The sequence below is a fragment of the Anolis carolinensis genome, chromosome 4 (assembly GCF_035594765.1).
Source record: "Anolis carolinensis isolate JA03-04 chromosome 4, rAnoCar3.1.pri, whole genome shotgun sequence".
In the NCBI taxonomy this organism is placed as follows: Eukaryota; Metazoa; Chordata; class Lepidosauria; order Squamata; family Dactyloidae; genus Anolis; species Anolis carolinensis.
Genome location: NC_085844.1, coordinates 249,641,827 through 249,659,682, shown reverse-complemented (window position 1 = coordinate 249,659,682; position 17,856 = coordinate 249,641,827). Strand labels below are relative to the sequence as shown.

Sequence of the window (17,856 nt, the reverse complement as noted above, 5' to 3'; positions counted from 1 at the left end):
TGAACCAACCTGGACACAGAATATAATTTGAGAGCACAGAAATGCTGGACCGATTTGACAAACCATCATGTCAGACGACACAGAGAAGCCATTGAAATCCACAGGAAGCATGTGGAATATTTCAAGAGAAAGGAAGAAACCATAGAAATAAATTCTGGTAACCAGTATTTAAAATAAAAAACAGAATTAAGACAGTAAACAAAGAACACCACTCAGAAACAGGGGAACTTGAGACAGCAAACAATCAAGTGCCACTGTAAACATCTTCCAACAAAGGATTTCCCCAGGCACTAAGCAGCCAGACCTTGAAGCTGCAAGGCTTTCAATGCTAATCAAGGTGATCAATTGCAACATTCACATTGGCCTCAAAACAGACAGAATTATTTTTCCCACCCTGGACATCATTCCACAGTTATATATGCACCCCACTTGCCTAGTTAGTTTCCAACAGACCTCACAACCTCTGAAGATGCCTCCCACACAAGCAGGTGAATGTTTCTGGAACATGGCCATACAGCCCAGAAAACTCACAGCAACCCAATCAAGGGCCAGTTAACACCTCCCAAACAGAGGGAGCCTCCAGGCAACAACAGCCAGGCTTTGAAGCTGCAATGCTAATCAAGCTTGCTAACTGCAATATTCACACTTTTCTCAAACAGGCAGAGTTTTTTCTGTCTCCCACCCTGGACATTATTCCACAGATATATATGCACCCCACTTGCCTAGTTAGTTTCCAACAGACCTCACAAGCCTCTGAAGATGCCATTAGCCACAGATGCAGGCGAAATGTCGGGAGAGAATGCTACTGGAACATTGCCCGCAAAAAAAAAAAGTGTTTAATGCAGGCATGGGCAAACTTGGGCCCTCCAGGGGTTTTGGACTTCAACTCCCACCATTCCTAACAGCCTACCGGCTGTTAGGAATGGTGGGAGTTGAAGTCCAAAACCCCTGGAGGGCCCAAGTTTGCCCATGCCTGCTTTAAAGGCTGGAACATTATCCAACAGTTATGCTATGTTGTATGCTCTCCATTCCCCCCCTTTCCAATCTCGGGATGTCCAGGCACCGACCCTCATCCCCAGCTGGGTTCCTGTGTGCCCATCGATCCGTATGTCCCTCCGGCTGTGCCGTGACAATCCTCATTTGTCACAGGCCAAAGGAGACAAAAGGCCTTGTTCTCCGAACACTGGGGCCACTGTGGTGTCATGCGTCAGGAGCACGGCCCGGCCTGGTTGGCGCTCCCACGTCGCTCGCCGGCTGACGACAAGAGAGGTGGAGCGAACGGCTTTCTCCTTTTCCTCGTCCGGCTGTCAAAGTGCCAGAAATACACGGGAAAAAGAAGAGCTCACTCAGGAGGAGGTGGATCTTCTTTTGCATGTCTGCTTTGGCTCATCTCAAAGGAAAGAGACACTCGAGTCCGGCATTGTGACATAGCCAGGGTTCTGCTGCTTGGATTTGCAAGAAGGAATTGTTTCTCCTGGCGTTCAGCTCACCTGTGACCTTGCTTACCTGCAGAGATTGGATGAAGAAGGAAGAATCGCTCACCTTGGGCCATGGGCAATGGCATGAATAAGGTAACAGGGGCAACTGGGGTAAGGAAACACCTTCCTGCTACCAATCCATATATTCATCTCCCTGCTGTCAAAACTGTTTAGTCTTCTATCTTTTAAAATTTTTAATACAGTAGAGTCTCACTTATCCAACATGAACGGGCCGGCAGAACGTTGGATAAGTGAATATGTTGGATCGTATATTTTATTTTATTTTATTTATTGTATTGTTTAATGCGTTATGATTTGTTGTTTTATTTATATTTTGTTATATTGTATTGTTCTGAGCATGGCCCCATTTAAGCCGCCCCGAGTCCCCGTTGGGGAGATGGTGGCGGGGTATAAATAAAGATTATTATTATTATTGTTGTTGTTATTGTTATTGTTATTGTTATTGTTATTGTTATCTATATATATAAAAGAGTGATAGCATCACGGCGACCAACAAAACAACAAAACTGCAGGCCCCCCAACCTCGAAATATGACAACACAACCCATCATCCACGCCTCTAGGTTGATACAACAAAAAGAAAAGAAAAATAAAGTCTTAATTAGAGGGAGAGGACTAATTGCTTTTATCCAATTGCTGCCAGTTAGAAGGCTAAGCTCCTCCAACTTCGTCTCCTAGCAACCCAATAAAAAATAATAAAAACACTAAAAAATAATTAAAAACACTAAAAAAATACAATAAAATACTATAATAACAGAAAATAACTAAAAATAAAACAAGAAAATAATAAAATATAATAAATAAAAAGATAACTTACAATAAAATTAATTTAAAAATACAAATACCATCAAATAAAAATTACACAACCATTTTTAACCAATACCACCACCACTTTGCCACAGCAACGCGTGGCCGGGCACAGCTAGTTATTATTATAAGGAGGGATTAAGGAAAAGTCTATTAAACATCAAAATTAGGTTATGGTTTTACAAATTAAGCACCAAAACATCATGTTAAACAATACATTTGACAGAAAAAGTAGTTCTATACACAGTAATGCTATGTAGTAATTACGGTATTTGTGAATTTAGCACCAAAATATCACGATATATTGAAAACATTGACTCCAAAAATGCGTTGGATAATCCAGAATGTTGGATAAGTGAGACTCTACTGTAGTTCAATATGCAATAATGCTATGTAGTAATTACTGTATTTACCAATTTAGCACCAAAATATCAAGATGTATTGAAAACATTGACTCCAAAAATGCGTTGGATAATCCAGAATGTTGGATAAGCGAGTGTTGGATAAGTGGGACTCTACTGTAGTTATTGAATTTCCACCTTATATACAATATCACACTTCTAAATGTTCGTGTTATCCCCTTTTTAAAAAATCTAAGCAGGCTTTTTAAAAAGTCCAGTTTATTCAAAGGCCTAGAAAGGAAACTTAAGAACATAATAATTTAAATTAACATAATAATAACAATAACAACTTTGCAATTGCCCTCACTATTTAAATTTTAATTATTGTAGTTCAGGCTGGATCTCCACTGCCATATTTAACTGCATTGAATTATTATTATTAGGGTTAGGTAAAGATTTTCCCCTGATATTAAGTCTAGTCTAGTCCGACTCTGGGGGTTGGTGCTCATCTCCATTTCTAAGCCGAAGAGCCGGCGTTGTCCTTAGACACCTCCAAGGTCATGTGGCCGGCATGACTGCATTGGAGCGCCATTATCTTCCCGCCGGAGCGGTACCTATTGATCTACTCACATTTGCATGTTTTTGAACTGCTAGTTTGGCAGAAGCTGGAGCTAACAGCGGGCTCTCACTCCGCTCCTGTGTTATCCCCTTTTTTAACATCTAAGCAAGCTTTTTAAAAAGGCCAGTTTATTCAAAAGCCTGGAATGGAATCTTAAGAACATAATAACTTAAATTAACATAATAATAACAATAACATCTTTGCAATCGCCCTATTAAAATATTCAAATTTTATTAAATATTTAAATTTAAATTATTGTGGGTTAGGCTGGATTTCCACTGCCATATTTAACTGCATTGAATTATTATTATTAGGGTTAGGTAAAGGTTTTCCACTGACGTTAAGTCTAGTTGTGTCCGACTCTGGGGGTTGGTGCTCATCTCCATTTCTAAGCCGAAGAGCCAGTGTTGTCCGTAGACACTTCCAAGGTCATTTGACCGGCATGACTGCATGGAATGCTGTTACCTTCCCACCGGAGCGGTACCTATTGATCTACTCACATTTGCATGTTTTCGAACTGCTAGGTTGGCAGAAGCTGGGGCTAACAGCGGGAGCTCACTCCACTCCCCGGATTCGAATTGTCAACCTTTCGGTCAGCAAATTCAGCAACTCAGCGGTTTAACCCACTGCGCCATCATGGGCTCATTATTATTATTATTATTATTATGTTTACTTATATTATATAATATTATTATATTATATTTAATAATCTAGAGTTGAATTGCGGACCTTATTTCAGGCCTCGTGGTCATAGAATGGAATGCAGTTCCAAACCATAGGTCCCATTTACCCTGCCCTATAAGACAGTTTTATGAACAATACTATAGGAGTCTACACTGACCATAGATTGCAATTCAAATGGGTCTTTAGGGGGTGCATCTGCTCTATGCAACTAATGCAGTTTGATGCTGCTTTAACTGCCATGGCTCCGTACTACGGAATCATGGGAGTTGAAGTTTTTGCAATGCTTTTAGTTTTCTCTGCCTAAGAGTGCTAGGACCTCTCTAAACTGCAAATCCTAGGATTCAATAGCATTGAGCCATGGCAGTTAAAGTGATGTCAAACTGCATTACTTCTGCAGTATAGATTGATGCACTCCAGGCCAGACAATCTTGCTGTGATCGTATGTGTTGCTCTACCTGTTATCAAAATTATTTATCCAAATGCCAAGAAAAGGTTGTAAAGAAACTTTGTAGTTGTGTCCACTAGATAAATTGTAACACTATATAACCAAATTTTTAAAATGTTGATGTTCCTGGTTTGAAAGTGTTATTTTAATTGTGTGGTGCTTACTTTGAAAGTAGTTGTTCTACTCCAGAAATTTCATTGTTTTTGTAACTGAGGGTAGCACTATTATTTCCTTCAGTCTGGCACTTCGTTTGTAATTTTTCTTAATGAAAATATGCCATTTTAACCTTTCAATATGTAGATGATTGATGATTTGCAATTAAATAAACTTTTCCCATGCTTTTATGATAGAACCAATTAGGAAATAACATTTATAACCCAGGAACAAAAAACATTTTACATAGTGTAATTATTATATCTTAAGTCCCTTTCAGTATGTAGATGATTGAAATTGAACAACGTTTTTGCAATTCAATAAACTTTTCCCATTTTTTATGATAGAACCAATTAGGAAATAACGTTTATAAAAACGAGAAACATTTTATATAGTGTAATTATTAGTATGTTTCAGGTCCCTTCTTCACTGCCATATAATCCAGATTATCAAAGCAGATAATCCACATTTTCTGCTTTGAACTGGATTCTCTGAGTCTACACTGCCATATAATCCAGTTCAAAGCAGATAATCTGGATTTTATATGGCAGTGTAGAAGAAGGCTCAGGCTGGATCTATACTGCAATATAATGCAATTTGACATTGAATTATGTGGTCAGTATAGACCCATAAAATGCAGTAAAACCACAATTCCCATGATTACATGGCACTGAGCCATGGCAATGACAAGTGGTGTCAAACTGGGGTGAAAATGAGCTGGTTGGTGAAATCAGTGCATTAAACCGCTAAGCTGCAGAAAGTCCTGCCAATCGAAAAGTTGGCAGTTCAAGCCAGTGTTGGAGTGAATATCCGCCATCAGCCCCAGCTCCCTGCCCGCCTAGCAGATCGAAAACAGAAGTATGAGTAGATAAATAGGTACTGCTTCAAGCAGGGAGGTAATAAAAGGCGCCCATAAGGACATGCCAGCAATTCAATCGGGAAGATGTCTAAGGATGACAAAGCATGGAAGATGGAGCGACAGCACCCCCATCCCTCATGGCCAGAGTTGAGCACTGGAAATGGAAAAGATGGGGAAAGCCTTTGCCTCTGTTTATGTATTGTCTGTCCTTGTTAATTGTATAACAGCATTGAATGTTTGCCGCATATGTATTCTGTAATGTGCCCTGAGTCTCCTCAGGAGATCGAGTGGAATATAAATAAAGTATATTATCATCATCATCATCATCATCATCATCATCATCATCATCATCATCATCATTCCTAAGACTCTAGAACTACATCTCACCCGAGCTTTCTTTTTCTATCTAACAGGTTCTTCCTGGACTTTTCCTTGGAAACTTCATTGGTGAGTGAGCCACTGAAAGAAGTTACTTTTGTGCTTTATACAGATTTCACGAAATTCAAGACAACCTCAAGCCCCTTCTGTAATGCTATATAATCCAGATTATCTGCTTTGAACTAGATTATATGGCAGTGTAGAAGAGGCCTAAGATGCTCTAGCAGAAAAGTCTAAGTCAGTGCTTTCCAAGCATTTCATGTTGGTGACACACCATTTTAATGCATACATCAATTTGCGATGCAGTAATTCAATTTTACTAGCAAACCAGAAGTTAAATCAGCTCCTTGTTGGAAATACAGCCACATACACAAATTGGAATAGTGACATATTATGAGGACACAACACATGTCATGAAAGTCTTTCATTTATATTTTTGGAATTATATGATTGATGGCTTCTTTCACAGAATAAGCCGCCTTCTACACTGCTTTAAACTGGATTATATGAGTCTCCATTGCCATATAATCTGGGATAAGCAGATAATCTAGAGTCAGATCCTGGGATATAAGGGCAGTTTATATGACTTATAATGTTTCTCCTCATAGTTGTGCAGCGCACCTAGAAATTGGAACAAACGTGTCACGGCACACATTTTGGAAAACTCTCTTCTAAGTATTTCACCAACTATGGCTGGATCTACACTGCCATATAATCCAGACTATCAAATCAGATAATCCAGTTCAAAGTAGATAATATGGATTTTATATAGCACTAGCTGTGTCCAGCCACGCGTTGCTGTGGCGTATGGGAATCCTTTGTTGGCCAGGTGGAATAGCAGTGAATACCTTTGCAGCCTCAAAGCCTGGCTGTTTTCTTCTTGTGGGAATCCTTGTTTGATGAGCTGGAATACAAAGGAATAGGCTTGCTGCTTGGAAGGCTGGGTGCTCGCACTCTAGGGGAATGGTTTTTTGGGTTGCTAGAATTGCAATGAATAGCCTCGCTACTTCAAAGCCTGGTCGCCTTCTACCAAGGTTAATCCCTTGTTGGTCTGGTTGAATTGCACTAAATAACCTTGCACCTTCAGTGCCTGGCCGTGTTATACCTAGGGGAATCCTTGTTTGGCAAGCTGGTGTAGCACCTTCAATCAAAGAGCCACTTTGAATCCTGGCTGCTTCCTTTGTAGGGGAATCCTTGTTTGGCCAGCTTGAATTTCACTGAATAGTCTTGCAGCTTAAAAGCCTGGCCACTTTCTACATACGGGCATGGTGTTTTCTTTCTTCTTTTTTTGATGGTCACTCCTTGGAAAGATATTAGTTTTGTGGTCAAATTTGATGTGATTTGGCCCAGTGGTTTTGTTGTTAACTCAGTCCTAATTATGCACATTACATTTTTATATATATAGACTAGCTGTGCCCAGCCACGCGTTGCTGTGGCAAAGTGGTGGTGGTATTGGTTAAAAGTTGTTGTGGAATTTTTATTTGACGTTATTTGTATTTTTTTTAATTAATTTTATTGTAACTTATCTTTTTAATTTATTATATTTTATTATTTTGTTGTATTGTTTTTAGTTATTTTGTTATAGTATTTGATTATATTAATTTTTTAGTGTTTTTTATTATTTTTATTGTATTATTTGTATTTATTTTATTTTTTTATTCTTTTATTAACACTGGGCTGAGTGGGTTGCTAGGAGACCAAGTGGGCAGAGCTTAGCCTTCTAAGTGGCAGCAATTGGATAAAAACAATTATTGCTCTCCCTCTAATTAGGACTTTATTTTTCTTTGCTTTTTGTTGTATCAACCTAGAGGCGTGGATGATGGGTTGTGTTGTCAAATTTCGAGGTTGGGGGGCTTGTAGTTTTGTTGTTTTGTGGGTCGCCGTGATGCCATCACTCTTTTATATATATAGATTACTAGCTGTGCCTGGCCACGCGTTGCTGTGGCGAAGTATGGTGGTATGGGAAATAAAGTATTGAGGAATTGGTGGTAGTTAAGGTAAAGGGTCCCCTGGGCTGAGTAGGTTGCTAGGAGACCAAGTGAGCGGAGCTTAGCCTTTTAACTGGCAGCAATTGGATAAAAACAATTATTCCTCTCCCTCTAATTAGGACTTTATTTTTCTTTTCTTTTTGTTGTATCAACCTAGAGGCATGGATGAGGGGTTGTGATGTCAATTTTCGAGGTTGGGGGATGTTTAGTTTTGTTGTTTTGTCCGCTGCCATGATGCCATCACTCTTTTATATATACTAGGCTTGAGCGATCCATGAAAAAATTGATTCTAAACTCGTTTCAAAAGCAGGGGGCGCCAGCGTTTCGTTTCTGATGTCATTTCCGAATTTTGCCCCACAAAAAAATTCGAAATTAACGAAAATTCGTTATTTTCTAAATTAATTCGTTAATGGCGGACGCGCATGCGCAGTGGCCAAAAAAAAACAGCACGAGGGGAGATTTTACAGGACTCTCCCGCCCTCATTTTTTGAGTGATCTTCTTCAAACTTGGTACAGTGGTAGAACACATTTAACACTGATAGCTCACCAATTTGGAACGTTTCCCTTATCCTCTGATTTTTGGCGAATTTTCATAGCTTTTATAATAAACCATTTTTTAATAATTGCAGAAATCTGTTCCTGGTTTGAAAGTCTTATTTCCTGTTAAATTGGGTTGTCTTTACTGTGAAAGTCATTGTTCTACTTCAGAAACTTTGTTTTTGTGGCTGAAACTTTGTTAAATTGGTGTGTGTGTGATATATACTGATATATATATATATATATATATATATATATATATATATATATAGTCCCTGCATATATGTGTGTGTGTGTGTGTGTGTGTGTGTGTGTATAGGTAAAGGTAAAGGTATCCCTTGACGTTAAGTTCAGTCATGTCTGACTCTGGGGGTTGGTGCTCATCTCCATTTCTAAGCCCAAGAGCCAGTGTTGTCCATAGACACCTCCAAGGTCATGTGGCCGGCATGACTACATGGAGTGCCATTACCTTCCCGCCAGAGCGGTACCTATTGATCTACTCACATTGGCATGTTTTCAAGCTGCTAGGTTGGCAGAAGCTGGAGCTAACAGCGGGCACTCACTCTGCTCCCGGGATTTGAACCTGGGACCTTTCGGTCTGCAAGTTCAGCAGCTCAGTGCTTTAACACACTTCGCCATCGGGGCTCATGTATATATAATATACATACACATACACACAATGTGGAGAATATGTGGAAAGGTAGATAGATAGATAAGTTGGGAGCCACAGCGAAGGCACCTTCCTGGGAGCAAGGTCTAATAATAATAATAATAATAATAATAATAATAATAATAATAATAAATCCCTTACAATATCCAAGATGGCTCACTGCTACAGAATCTTGGGAGGTTTAGTTTGGTATGGTACCATTATTGGCAGAGAAAGCTAAGCTGTAGGAGTTGAAATCCAATCATTTATCCTCCCTATAGAATCAATTTTATATGCATTTTTAGCTACAGAAAAGCTAAAATCAGGACAGTAAAAGAACAACACCCAGAAAATGGGAATTCCAGACAGGAAACAATCAGGGCCAGCTAATGCCTCCCAACAAAGGATTCCCCCAGGTAGGAAGCAGCCAGGCTTTGAAGCTGCAAGGCTATTCAATGCTAATCAAGGTGACCAATTGCAACATTCACACTTGCCTCCCACAGACAAGAGTTCTTTCTCCCACCCTGGACCTTCCACAGATATATAAACCCCACTTGCCTAGCTTCGCACAGACGTCAAAACCTCTGAGTATGTCTGCCACAGATGTGGGTGAAACGTCAGGAGAGAATGCTTCTGGCACATGGCCATAGAGCCCGGAATACATACCACAACAATGTGATCCCGGCCATGAAAGCTTTCGACAACACAACCACAGTATCCATTCAAGTTCATGTAGCGTGGTATGGAGACCTGTATTGGGGGGAGGGAGGGTGCGAATCTGGGCCCCTGGGAGTCGTAGTCCTCCCTCCCTCCCTCCCTCCCTCCCCGGGAGCAGCCGAGGACGGGCCTGGCCCACACCCCCTCGCATCCCGGGCCTCTTCCTCCTCACCGCCGGGCCCCTCTCTGTCTCTCTCGGTCTCTCCATTCCCGGCTCCATCCGCCGCCTTCCCGCCTCACAGAGAGACACCAGGCCTGAGCTGAGGCGAGGCGGCGGCCATTTCCCCCCTCCGTCTTCCTCCTCCTCCTCGGCCTCCTTCCCCCTCGCCCCCTCCCATTGGCTGAGCCCGTGACGCCCCTTTTGCTGAGGGGCAAAAGGAAAGGGCCTGAATGGTGGGAGTTTGGGTGATTTGCAAAAGCTTTTTTTCCTAACGAAAAAAACGACGACATAACAAAAAACGGCCTCTCGCGGTTCGAAACCGCGATATCCAGACGTGTGGACAATCAAGGCCGTATATTGCTTCAAAACTAACGAAAGTAACGAATTAATAACGGGTAACGGGGAAATCGAATTATTTGAGCAAGCCTAATATATACAGATTGTAGTTGAAGCCTATAATATCAGAATGATGTAGGAGGGAGCCATGAAAGCAAAACGTACAGCCACTTTGTAGAATGAATGCAGGTTGACACCGCTTGAACTACCACATGGCTCAGTGCTATAGAATCATAAAAGTTGTAATTTTACTGCCAAATGCTGCTAGTGTCTCACCAAACTACTACAGTAGAGTCTCACTTATCCAAGCCTCACTTATCCAAGGCTCTGGATAATCCAAGCCATTTTTGTAGTCAATGTTTTCAATATATCATGATATTTTGGTGCTAAATTCGTAAATACAGTAATTACAACATAACATTACTGTATATTGGACTACTTTTTCTGTCATATTTGTTGTATAACATGAAGTTTTGGTGCTTAATTTGTAAAATCATAACCTAATTTGATGTTTAATAGGTTTTTCCTTAATCCCTCCTTATTATCCAAGATATTCACTTATCCAAGCTTCTGCCGGCCCGTTTAGCTTGGATAAGTGAGACTCTACTGTATGTCTCCCAGGATCCCATTGTTGGGAATCACCCTGGACTACTCAAGTCTAGATGTAGTTAGATAGATGATAGAGTTAGATTGAGGGAATCCTTTCCCTGTTTCCAAAGCATGCCCAGACAGGCTTTATTGTGTTTCACTCTATCCTGTGTACGTCACATCCCTTACTTTGAAGTTGGTAGAAATGTGAATCTTTAGGGACACTAACTTCCCATTGGTCAGAATGTCTTTTATGGCCCCAATAAACTGGACCATGAGGTTGGAACCATTTTGGTTCACTCTTCTCCCTTTGTTCTTCTAGCTAACAAGCAGCATCTTGCTGTCTCTCCTGGCAAGATGTAACTATTTACATGTTTGTTATTTTTCCTTTCTTATTTTTCCTTAGAAACCAGTCTAGAGTAGACTAGACAGCTCCCAAGCCTTTCTATCTACAATGGAGTTCTTTTTACCTGAATAAATACTTTTTGAACTTTTACTGAGACTCTGCACTCCATTGCAATCCTAAATAGACAAAGGCTTTTCTTTGCTCACCCTGTGTAAGTAACTGTTGCATTTGAAAGCTTTTGCTACTCTGCTGCATTTTGGTGGAATCTCCCCCAGAGAGGGTTAAATTGAGTCTAACCGCTCAGAGATTACCACAACACCCATAGCATGAAACCATGGCAGTGACAGTGGTGTCAAAGTGCATTGATTCTACAGTGTAGATGCACCCTCGAATGGTATCAGATCCCTGCAATGGTATGGCATATTGGCCGGGTTGCACATGCTGGCCTCAGCACTTGCTGTGGAAAGAATGTGTGGCGCATGACGGAGGTGGAGTAAAACCAGCCATGGCCCTTGCTCACTGTTCTTGCTACTACTGAAATATGACCCTGGGCATTTGTCCATCTGGATTTCTAAGAACCTGCTTCTGTGCTTTGAACAGGTGGGTGCGAAAGAAGCCCACAATGCAAAGTAAGATATGAATCTTTGACTCTCAAGCAATTGGCACAGAGGTGGTTTGGCTTCTTAAGTACATGCTCAGGCAATGCTTTGATATGCCTTCTGACTGCTCAAAGCAGTACATAACAACACCTTTCAAGGTGATGAAGAAGGGCCTGTTGGGTAGAAATGCCTGGGCATTTAATTCATGTATAGCATACAGTTCTGCTGGACAGAACTATATGTTACACAGATTTATTTTTATTTATTTACATCACTTTTACCCGCCTTTCTCCCCGAGGGGACTCAAAGCAGCTTACAATAAATAGGCAAAAATTCAATGCCCGGATGCTGTTAAGCAGAGACTGGATGGCCATCTGTCGAGGAGGCTTTGAATGTGATTTTCCTGTTTCTTGGCAGGGGGTTGGACTGGATGGCCCAACTGGATGAGGTCTCTTCCAACTCTATGATTCTATGTGAAAAACTCCTGGGGAATGACTGAGAGGGTATGATGAAAGATGGGCTGGGCTGTGGCGCAGGCTGGTTAGTAGCCAGCTGCAATAAATCACTGTGACCAAGAGGTCATGAGTTCAAGGCCAGCCCATGTCGGAGTGAGCACCCGACCATTAAAATAAAAAATAGCCCTGCTTGTTGTTGACCTAAGCAATCTGAAAGATAGTTGCATCTATCAAGTAGGAAATTTAGGTACCACTTATGTGGGTAGGCTAATTTAACTAATTTAGGACACCATAAAAATCGTCCAGCAGCGTTTGGAATGAGGAAGTATCCAAGGACTCGGTGTCACAGTGGATGATGAAGCAGCTGTGGCCGGAAGTGAGCATACTCTCAGGAATCTGGAAGCTGGAGAAGGTTAAATTGCCTTTGTGTGTCTGTCTTTGACTCTGTCTCTATGTTCATATGGCATTGAATGTTTGCCATGTATGTGTACATTGTGATCCGCCCTTTGGGGTGAGAAAGACGGAATATAAATACTGCAAATAAATAAATAAATAGGATTGCGAAATGGATGAGTCAAAATGACTAGAGATTGCATCATTCACTTGTCCCTCAATGATGACAAGTCACCAGATGGCTATAAAAGGAGAGTGGAAGGCTCACTCTTTCCCTTCCCTTCCCTTCCTGTGGTTATGTCTCTGTGTGTATCTCCAAGCCAGGATTGGTGTATCCTGAATTGTACTGCTGTAAATATTTACAGTTCTGTTGTGTTCTAGCGTATTGTTATTGCTTGTGGTTTATACTGTTTTAATTGTTTAATTTGCCTTTTGTTTGTATTGCTACATTGTGTGTTGAGGCCTTGGCCTTTGTAAGCCACATCGAGTCCTTCGGGAGATGCTAGCGGGGTACAAATAAAGTTTAATAATAATAATAATAATAATAATAATAATAATAATAATTTATTTATTTATTTACAGTCTTTATATTCTGCCCTTCTCACCCCGGAAAGGGACTCAGGGCGGATCACAATGTACATATACATGGCAAACATTCAGTGCCATTAGACATACAACATACAGAGAGAGACACAGAGCCAATTTAACATTTTCCAGCTTCCGGCTTCATGAGGGTATGCTCAATTCCAGCCACAGGGGAGCTGCCGCTTCATCATCCACTGTGACACCGAGTCCTTGATGGAATACTGCTTCATTCTTCCACACGCACACTGATGGAGGTTTTTATGGTGTCGTAAATTAGTTAAATTAGCCTCCCTGCATATAGCGGTACCTACATTTCCTACTTGACAGATGAAACTATTTTTCGGATTGCTTAAATCAACAATGAGCTAGCTATTTAATGGTCAGGCTCTCAATCTGACCCAGGCTGGTTTCAAACTCATGACCTGTTGGTCAGTAGTGATTTATTGCAGCTGGCTACTAACCAGCTGTGCCACAGTGAAACTAAAGAGTAAAGCTTCCTGTTGGTTTGGATGATAACTGAATCCTGTGAGTTTATTAAACAGTGTGCAGGAAGAAGGTCAGGTGCAATATTTGTACTCTGCTGAAGAAACTGATAGCTATACTCTGCTGTAAATAGACTCTGCTATCTTTGCTTGTGCCTGTGGCATTCATTTGTCCAGTGTGCAACGTTTCAGGAATCTCACAACTGGAAAACTATAAATCGTGTACTAGCATCCTGCAACAAGACCCATCCAATTTGAAGGGGTGTAGAATTATTGCAGTTTGGCACCACGTTAACTGCCACGGCTCAGTGCGATGGAAACGATCCAATCCCACCCCCTGCCATGCAGAAATATGGAATCAAAATAATCAAAGTCACACACACTTAGCCCCACTGGACCACTCTTAACAACCACATGTCAGAGTACACAGAGAAGGCATTGAAATCCACAAGCATGTGGACAGTTTCAAAAGAAAGGAGGAAAATGAACACAATCTAGAGTAAAAATAAACTTTAGAAAAGGAGAATTCCAGACAAGAAACAATTAAGAGCCAGTTAACACCTCCCAACAAAGGACTCCCCCAGGCAGGAAGCAACCAGGCTTGGAAGCAGCCAGGCTATTCAGTGCTAATCAAGCTGGCCAATTGCAATATTCACACTTGCCTCCAACAGACAAGAGTTCTTTCTTCCACTAAACCCCACTTGCCTAGTTTCCAACAGGCCTCACAACTTCTGAGGATGCCTGCCAAAGATGTGGGTGAAACGTCAGGAGAAGATTGCTTCTGGAGCATGGCCATACCGCCTGGAAAACTCACAGCGAACCAATAGGAGAAATGTTGAGTACTACACTTAGGCAGATAAAAATGAATATAACCTGACTTGAAAACAGTCAAAGTGAAAATAAGTCATGTTCCACACATAGCAGGACACATAACAAATGGATTTGGATTGCTTAAACATTAGGAAGAACTTCTTAATGGTAAGAGCTGTTCAACAGTAGAATATGCTGCCTGGGAGTCTGATGGGATGGCCATCTGTTGGGAGGGCTTGGATGGTGTCTTCCTGCCTGGATTGGATACCTCGTGGTGTGCCTTCTAACTCTAGGATTTTATGGTTCTATCTGGCATCAGTCCGTCGTTTTATGTGCCACGAATGCGCATGCCTTTCCAACCCACATGTTCTGATCTGTCACAAGGTCAGCCACACCAGTGCGCTATGTGCGGAGAATGAACAATGCTGCCTGAAATGACCCCTCTTTTCTTCCTCCTCCTCTTCTTTCTTCTAGATGCCAAGGACTTTGATCAGCTGAGCCGGCACAACATCACCCACATCATTTCCATCCATGAATCCCCGCAGCCGTATATTCCGGTACGGGCACCCAAAGGCACACCGAGGGACAACGGTTGTGGGTGGGTCAGGGAAATGGCTTGAGCCTGGAAACTCACAGCGGGCAAGGCACACTCTCTCAGCCTCAGAGGAAGGCAAAGGCACACACTCTCCAAACAGATCTTTCCAAGAAAGCCTGGCAATACAGTTGCCTTAGGGCTGCAACAGTGTAAAGGCACACAACAAAAAAGCTACAAATATGTGGTGAATCCTTATATGTGTGTATAAACACCAAAAAGGAAGTCAGAAGCTACTTTCATTTTTGTTTGTATCATTTATTTATTTACAGTATTTATATTCCGCCCTTCTTTCTCACCCCGAAGGGGACTCAGGGCGGATCACATTATATACATAAAGGGCAAATATTCAATGCCCATAAACACATCGAACAGAGACAGAGACAGACAGATGCAGAGGCAATTTAACCTTCTCCTGAGGGGATGTTCGATTCTGGCCACAAGGGGGAGCAGCTGCTTCATCATCCACTCTGACGGCACTTCCTCATTCCAGGTCATAAATTAGTTAAACTTGCCTCCCCACTTCTATAAGTGGTGCCTTATTTCCTACTTGATAGATGCAACTATCTTTCAGGTTGCTAGGTCAGCAACGAGCAGGGGCTATTTTTTTTATTTTTAATTGACAGGTGCTCACCCTGCCACGGGCTGGCCTCGAACTCATGACCTCTTGGTCAGAGTGATTTATAATAATAATAATAAATAAATAAAACTTTATTTATATACCACCCTATCTCCCGGATGGGACTCAGGGCGGTTTACAGTCATAAAAGCAACACAAACATCACATAACAACATAATACACATTATTAAACAAAGTAAAATAATACAATTATAACAATAAATCACACTTACATGACCAGATCAAGGGGACGGGAACCATAAACCCAATATATTAAAATGTATTAAAATGTAAAAGTTTATTGCAGCTGCTCAACAGCTTGCGCCACAGCCTGGCCCTATTTTCCTATTTTGGTTTCCTTCCTCCTTCCTTCCTTCCTTCCTTCCTTCCTTTCCTTCCTTTCTTACTTTCTTTCCTCCTCTCCTCTCCTCTCCTCTCCTCTCCTTCCTTCCTTTCCTTTCCTTTCCTTTCCTTTCCTTTCCTCCTCCTTTCCTCTTTCTTTGTCTCCCTTCTTTCCTTCTTTTTTCCTTCTTCCCTCCTTTCTTTTCTTCCCTTTCTTCCCTTCTTCCTTTCTTCCCTCCTTTCGTTTCTTCCCTTCTTCCCTTTCGTCCATTCCCTCCTTCCCTTTCTTCTCTCCTTCCTTCCCCTCCCTTCATTCCATTCCATTCCTTTTCCTTCCCCTTCCTTCCTTCCTTCCTTCCTTCCTTCCTTCCTTCCTTCCTTCCTTCCTTCCTTCCTTCCTTCCTTCCTTCCTTCTTTTTTCTTCCTTTTCTTTATTTCCTCCGTTCTTTCCTTTTCCTTTCCTTTCTCTGTTTTCTTTCCTTTCTTCCTCCCTTCCTGGTTTCTTCTTCTCTTCTTTTATTGTTCGTAGTCTTTAATTGTTGTTGGAAAAAAACTTCCAGTAATCATGAAAATAAAAGAATCCCATTTGGTGGCCTGCTAGGGCATGTCACATTCTCTCAGCCTCAGAGGAAGACAAAACCCTCTGAACAAATCTTTACAAGAAAACCTCTTTGATAGGTTCACGTTAGGTTTGCCATAAGTCAGAAATGACCTATGGATTATCTTGCACAGGAGATTCTAGCCATTATAGTATTTTAAAAGTAATATTTTCAACCCATGATCTCTGTTGTGCCTTTGCTTTTCTGGAGAATATATAAAAGAAGAGATATATTATTCTGTTTTGTTTTCCAGGGGATTACATACCTCCGCATTGTGCTTCCAGACACACCAGAAGCAAACATGTAAGTAATGAGTACAATAGAAGTAGAACCATGGCAATAATTTGGGAAACAAAAATGAATAAATTAAGACTTAATAATAGGATCTATCACAGGCATGGGCAAGCTTTGGCCCTCCAGGTGTTTTGGACTGCAACTCCCACAATTCCTAACAGCCGGTAGGCTGTTAGGAATTGTGGGAGTTGCAGTCCAAAACACCTGGAGGGCTGAAGCTTGCCCATGCCTGGTCTGTCATCATCTGAATCCCCATCTACACCGCCATTACAATGCAGATTGAAGTGGATTATATGGCAGTGTAAACACATATCCAGTTCAAACAGCAGAGTAGGAATCTACACTGACCATATAACGCAGTGTCGATGGTCTTTGTTAATGTGGAATTTGTGTATTGATAGTGTTTAAATGCAGTTTGTGCCATGCTTGTGCCATGCATCAACCAGAATGTACCATAACGTGGAAAGAGTTAATTGCCAAAAAGCTATGATGACCTTGATGTGTGGCTGGAACAAGGGAGTATCCAGACACAAGTGTTTGTGTATAACGATTGCATCAGTTCAGTTCAGTTCTGTCTGCCTAGAGTTCGAGTCAAGTTCTGTTGGAGAACAGAGCAGTCCTGTGTTCGTCTGTTGTCTGCAAGTCTGTTTGTGTTGATTATGGCTGCACACAGTAAAACGTTGTAAATAGTTTTACCAACGTCTCTGAGTGTCTCTTCGTTCTGCGTTCCACTGCTTCCATCCAACTACTGCTGCGCTGCAAATACTCTGACAGTCTTTTCCACAGCCGAATACCTGTAGCAGTAAATAAGTTATTCCAAATGTTTAAGTGGAATCTCTTTTCTTGTAATTTGGACCCACTAGTTCGCATCCTAGTCCTAGCATTGAGCTGTGGCAGTTAACGTGGCATCAGACTGCATTAATTCTACAGTGTAGATGCCCCTCTGCTTTATGGATGGGATCCTGACCTTGCAAATCCTTC

The 17,856-nt window shown here is 41.4% G+C and overlaps 1 protein-coding gene across 2 annotated transcripts in view; it reads left to right on the top strand.

Moving 5' to 3' along the window:
* Nucleotides 1-1,275: 1,275 nt before the first annotated feature.
* The window catches only part of dusp15 (dual specificity phosphatase 15), a 34,470-nt gene continuing 17,889 nt past the window's right edge, over nt 1,276-17,856 (top strand). The window contains exons 1-4 of one of the 2 annotated variants that reach the window (XM_062979169.1): nt 1,276-1,589; nt 5,820-5,853; nt 14,904-14,986; nt 16,835-16,884. In XM_062979169.1, the coding sequence (XP_062835239.1) occupies nt 1,551-1,589; nt 5,820-5,853; nt 14,904-14,986; nt 16,835-16,884 (206 nt within the window). In that variant the 5' untranslated portion in view covers nt 1,276-1,550. The remainder of the gene's footprint in view (nt 1,590-5,819; nt 5,854-14,903; nt 14,987-16,834; nt 16,885-17,856) is intronic. The other variant, XM_062979170.1, reaches the window with a different exon arrangement.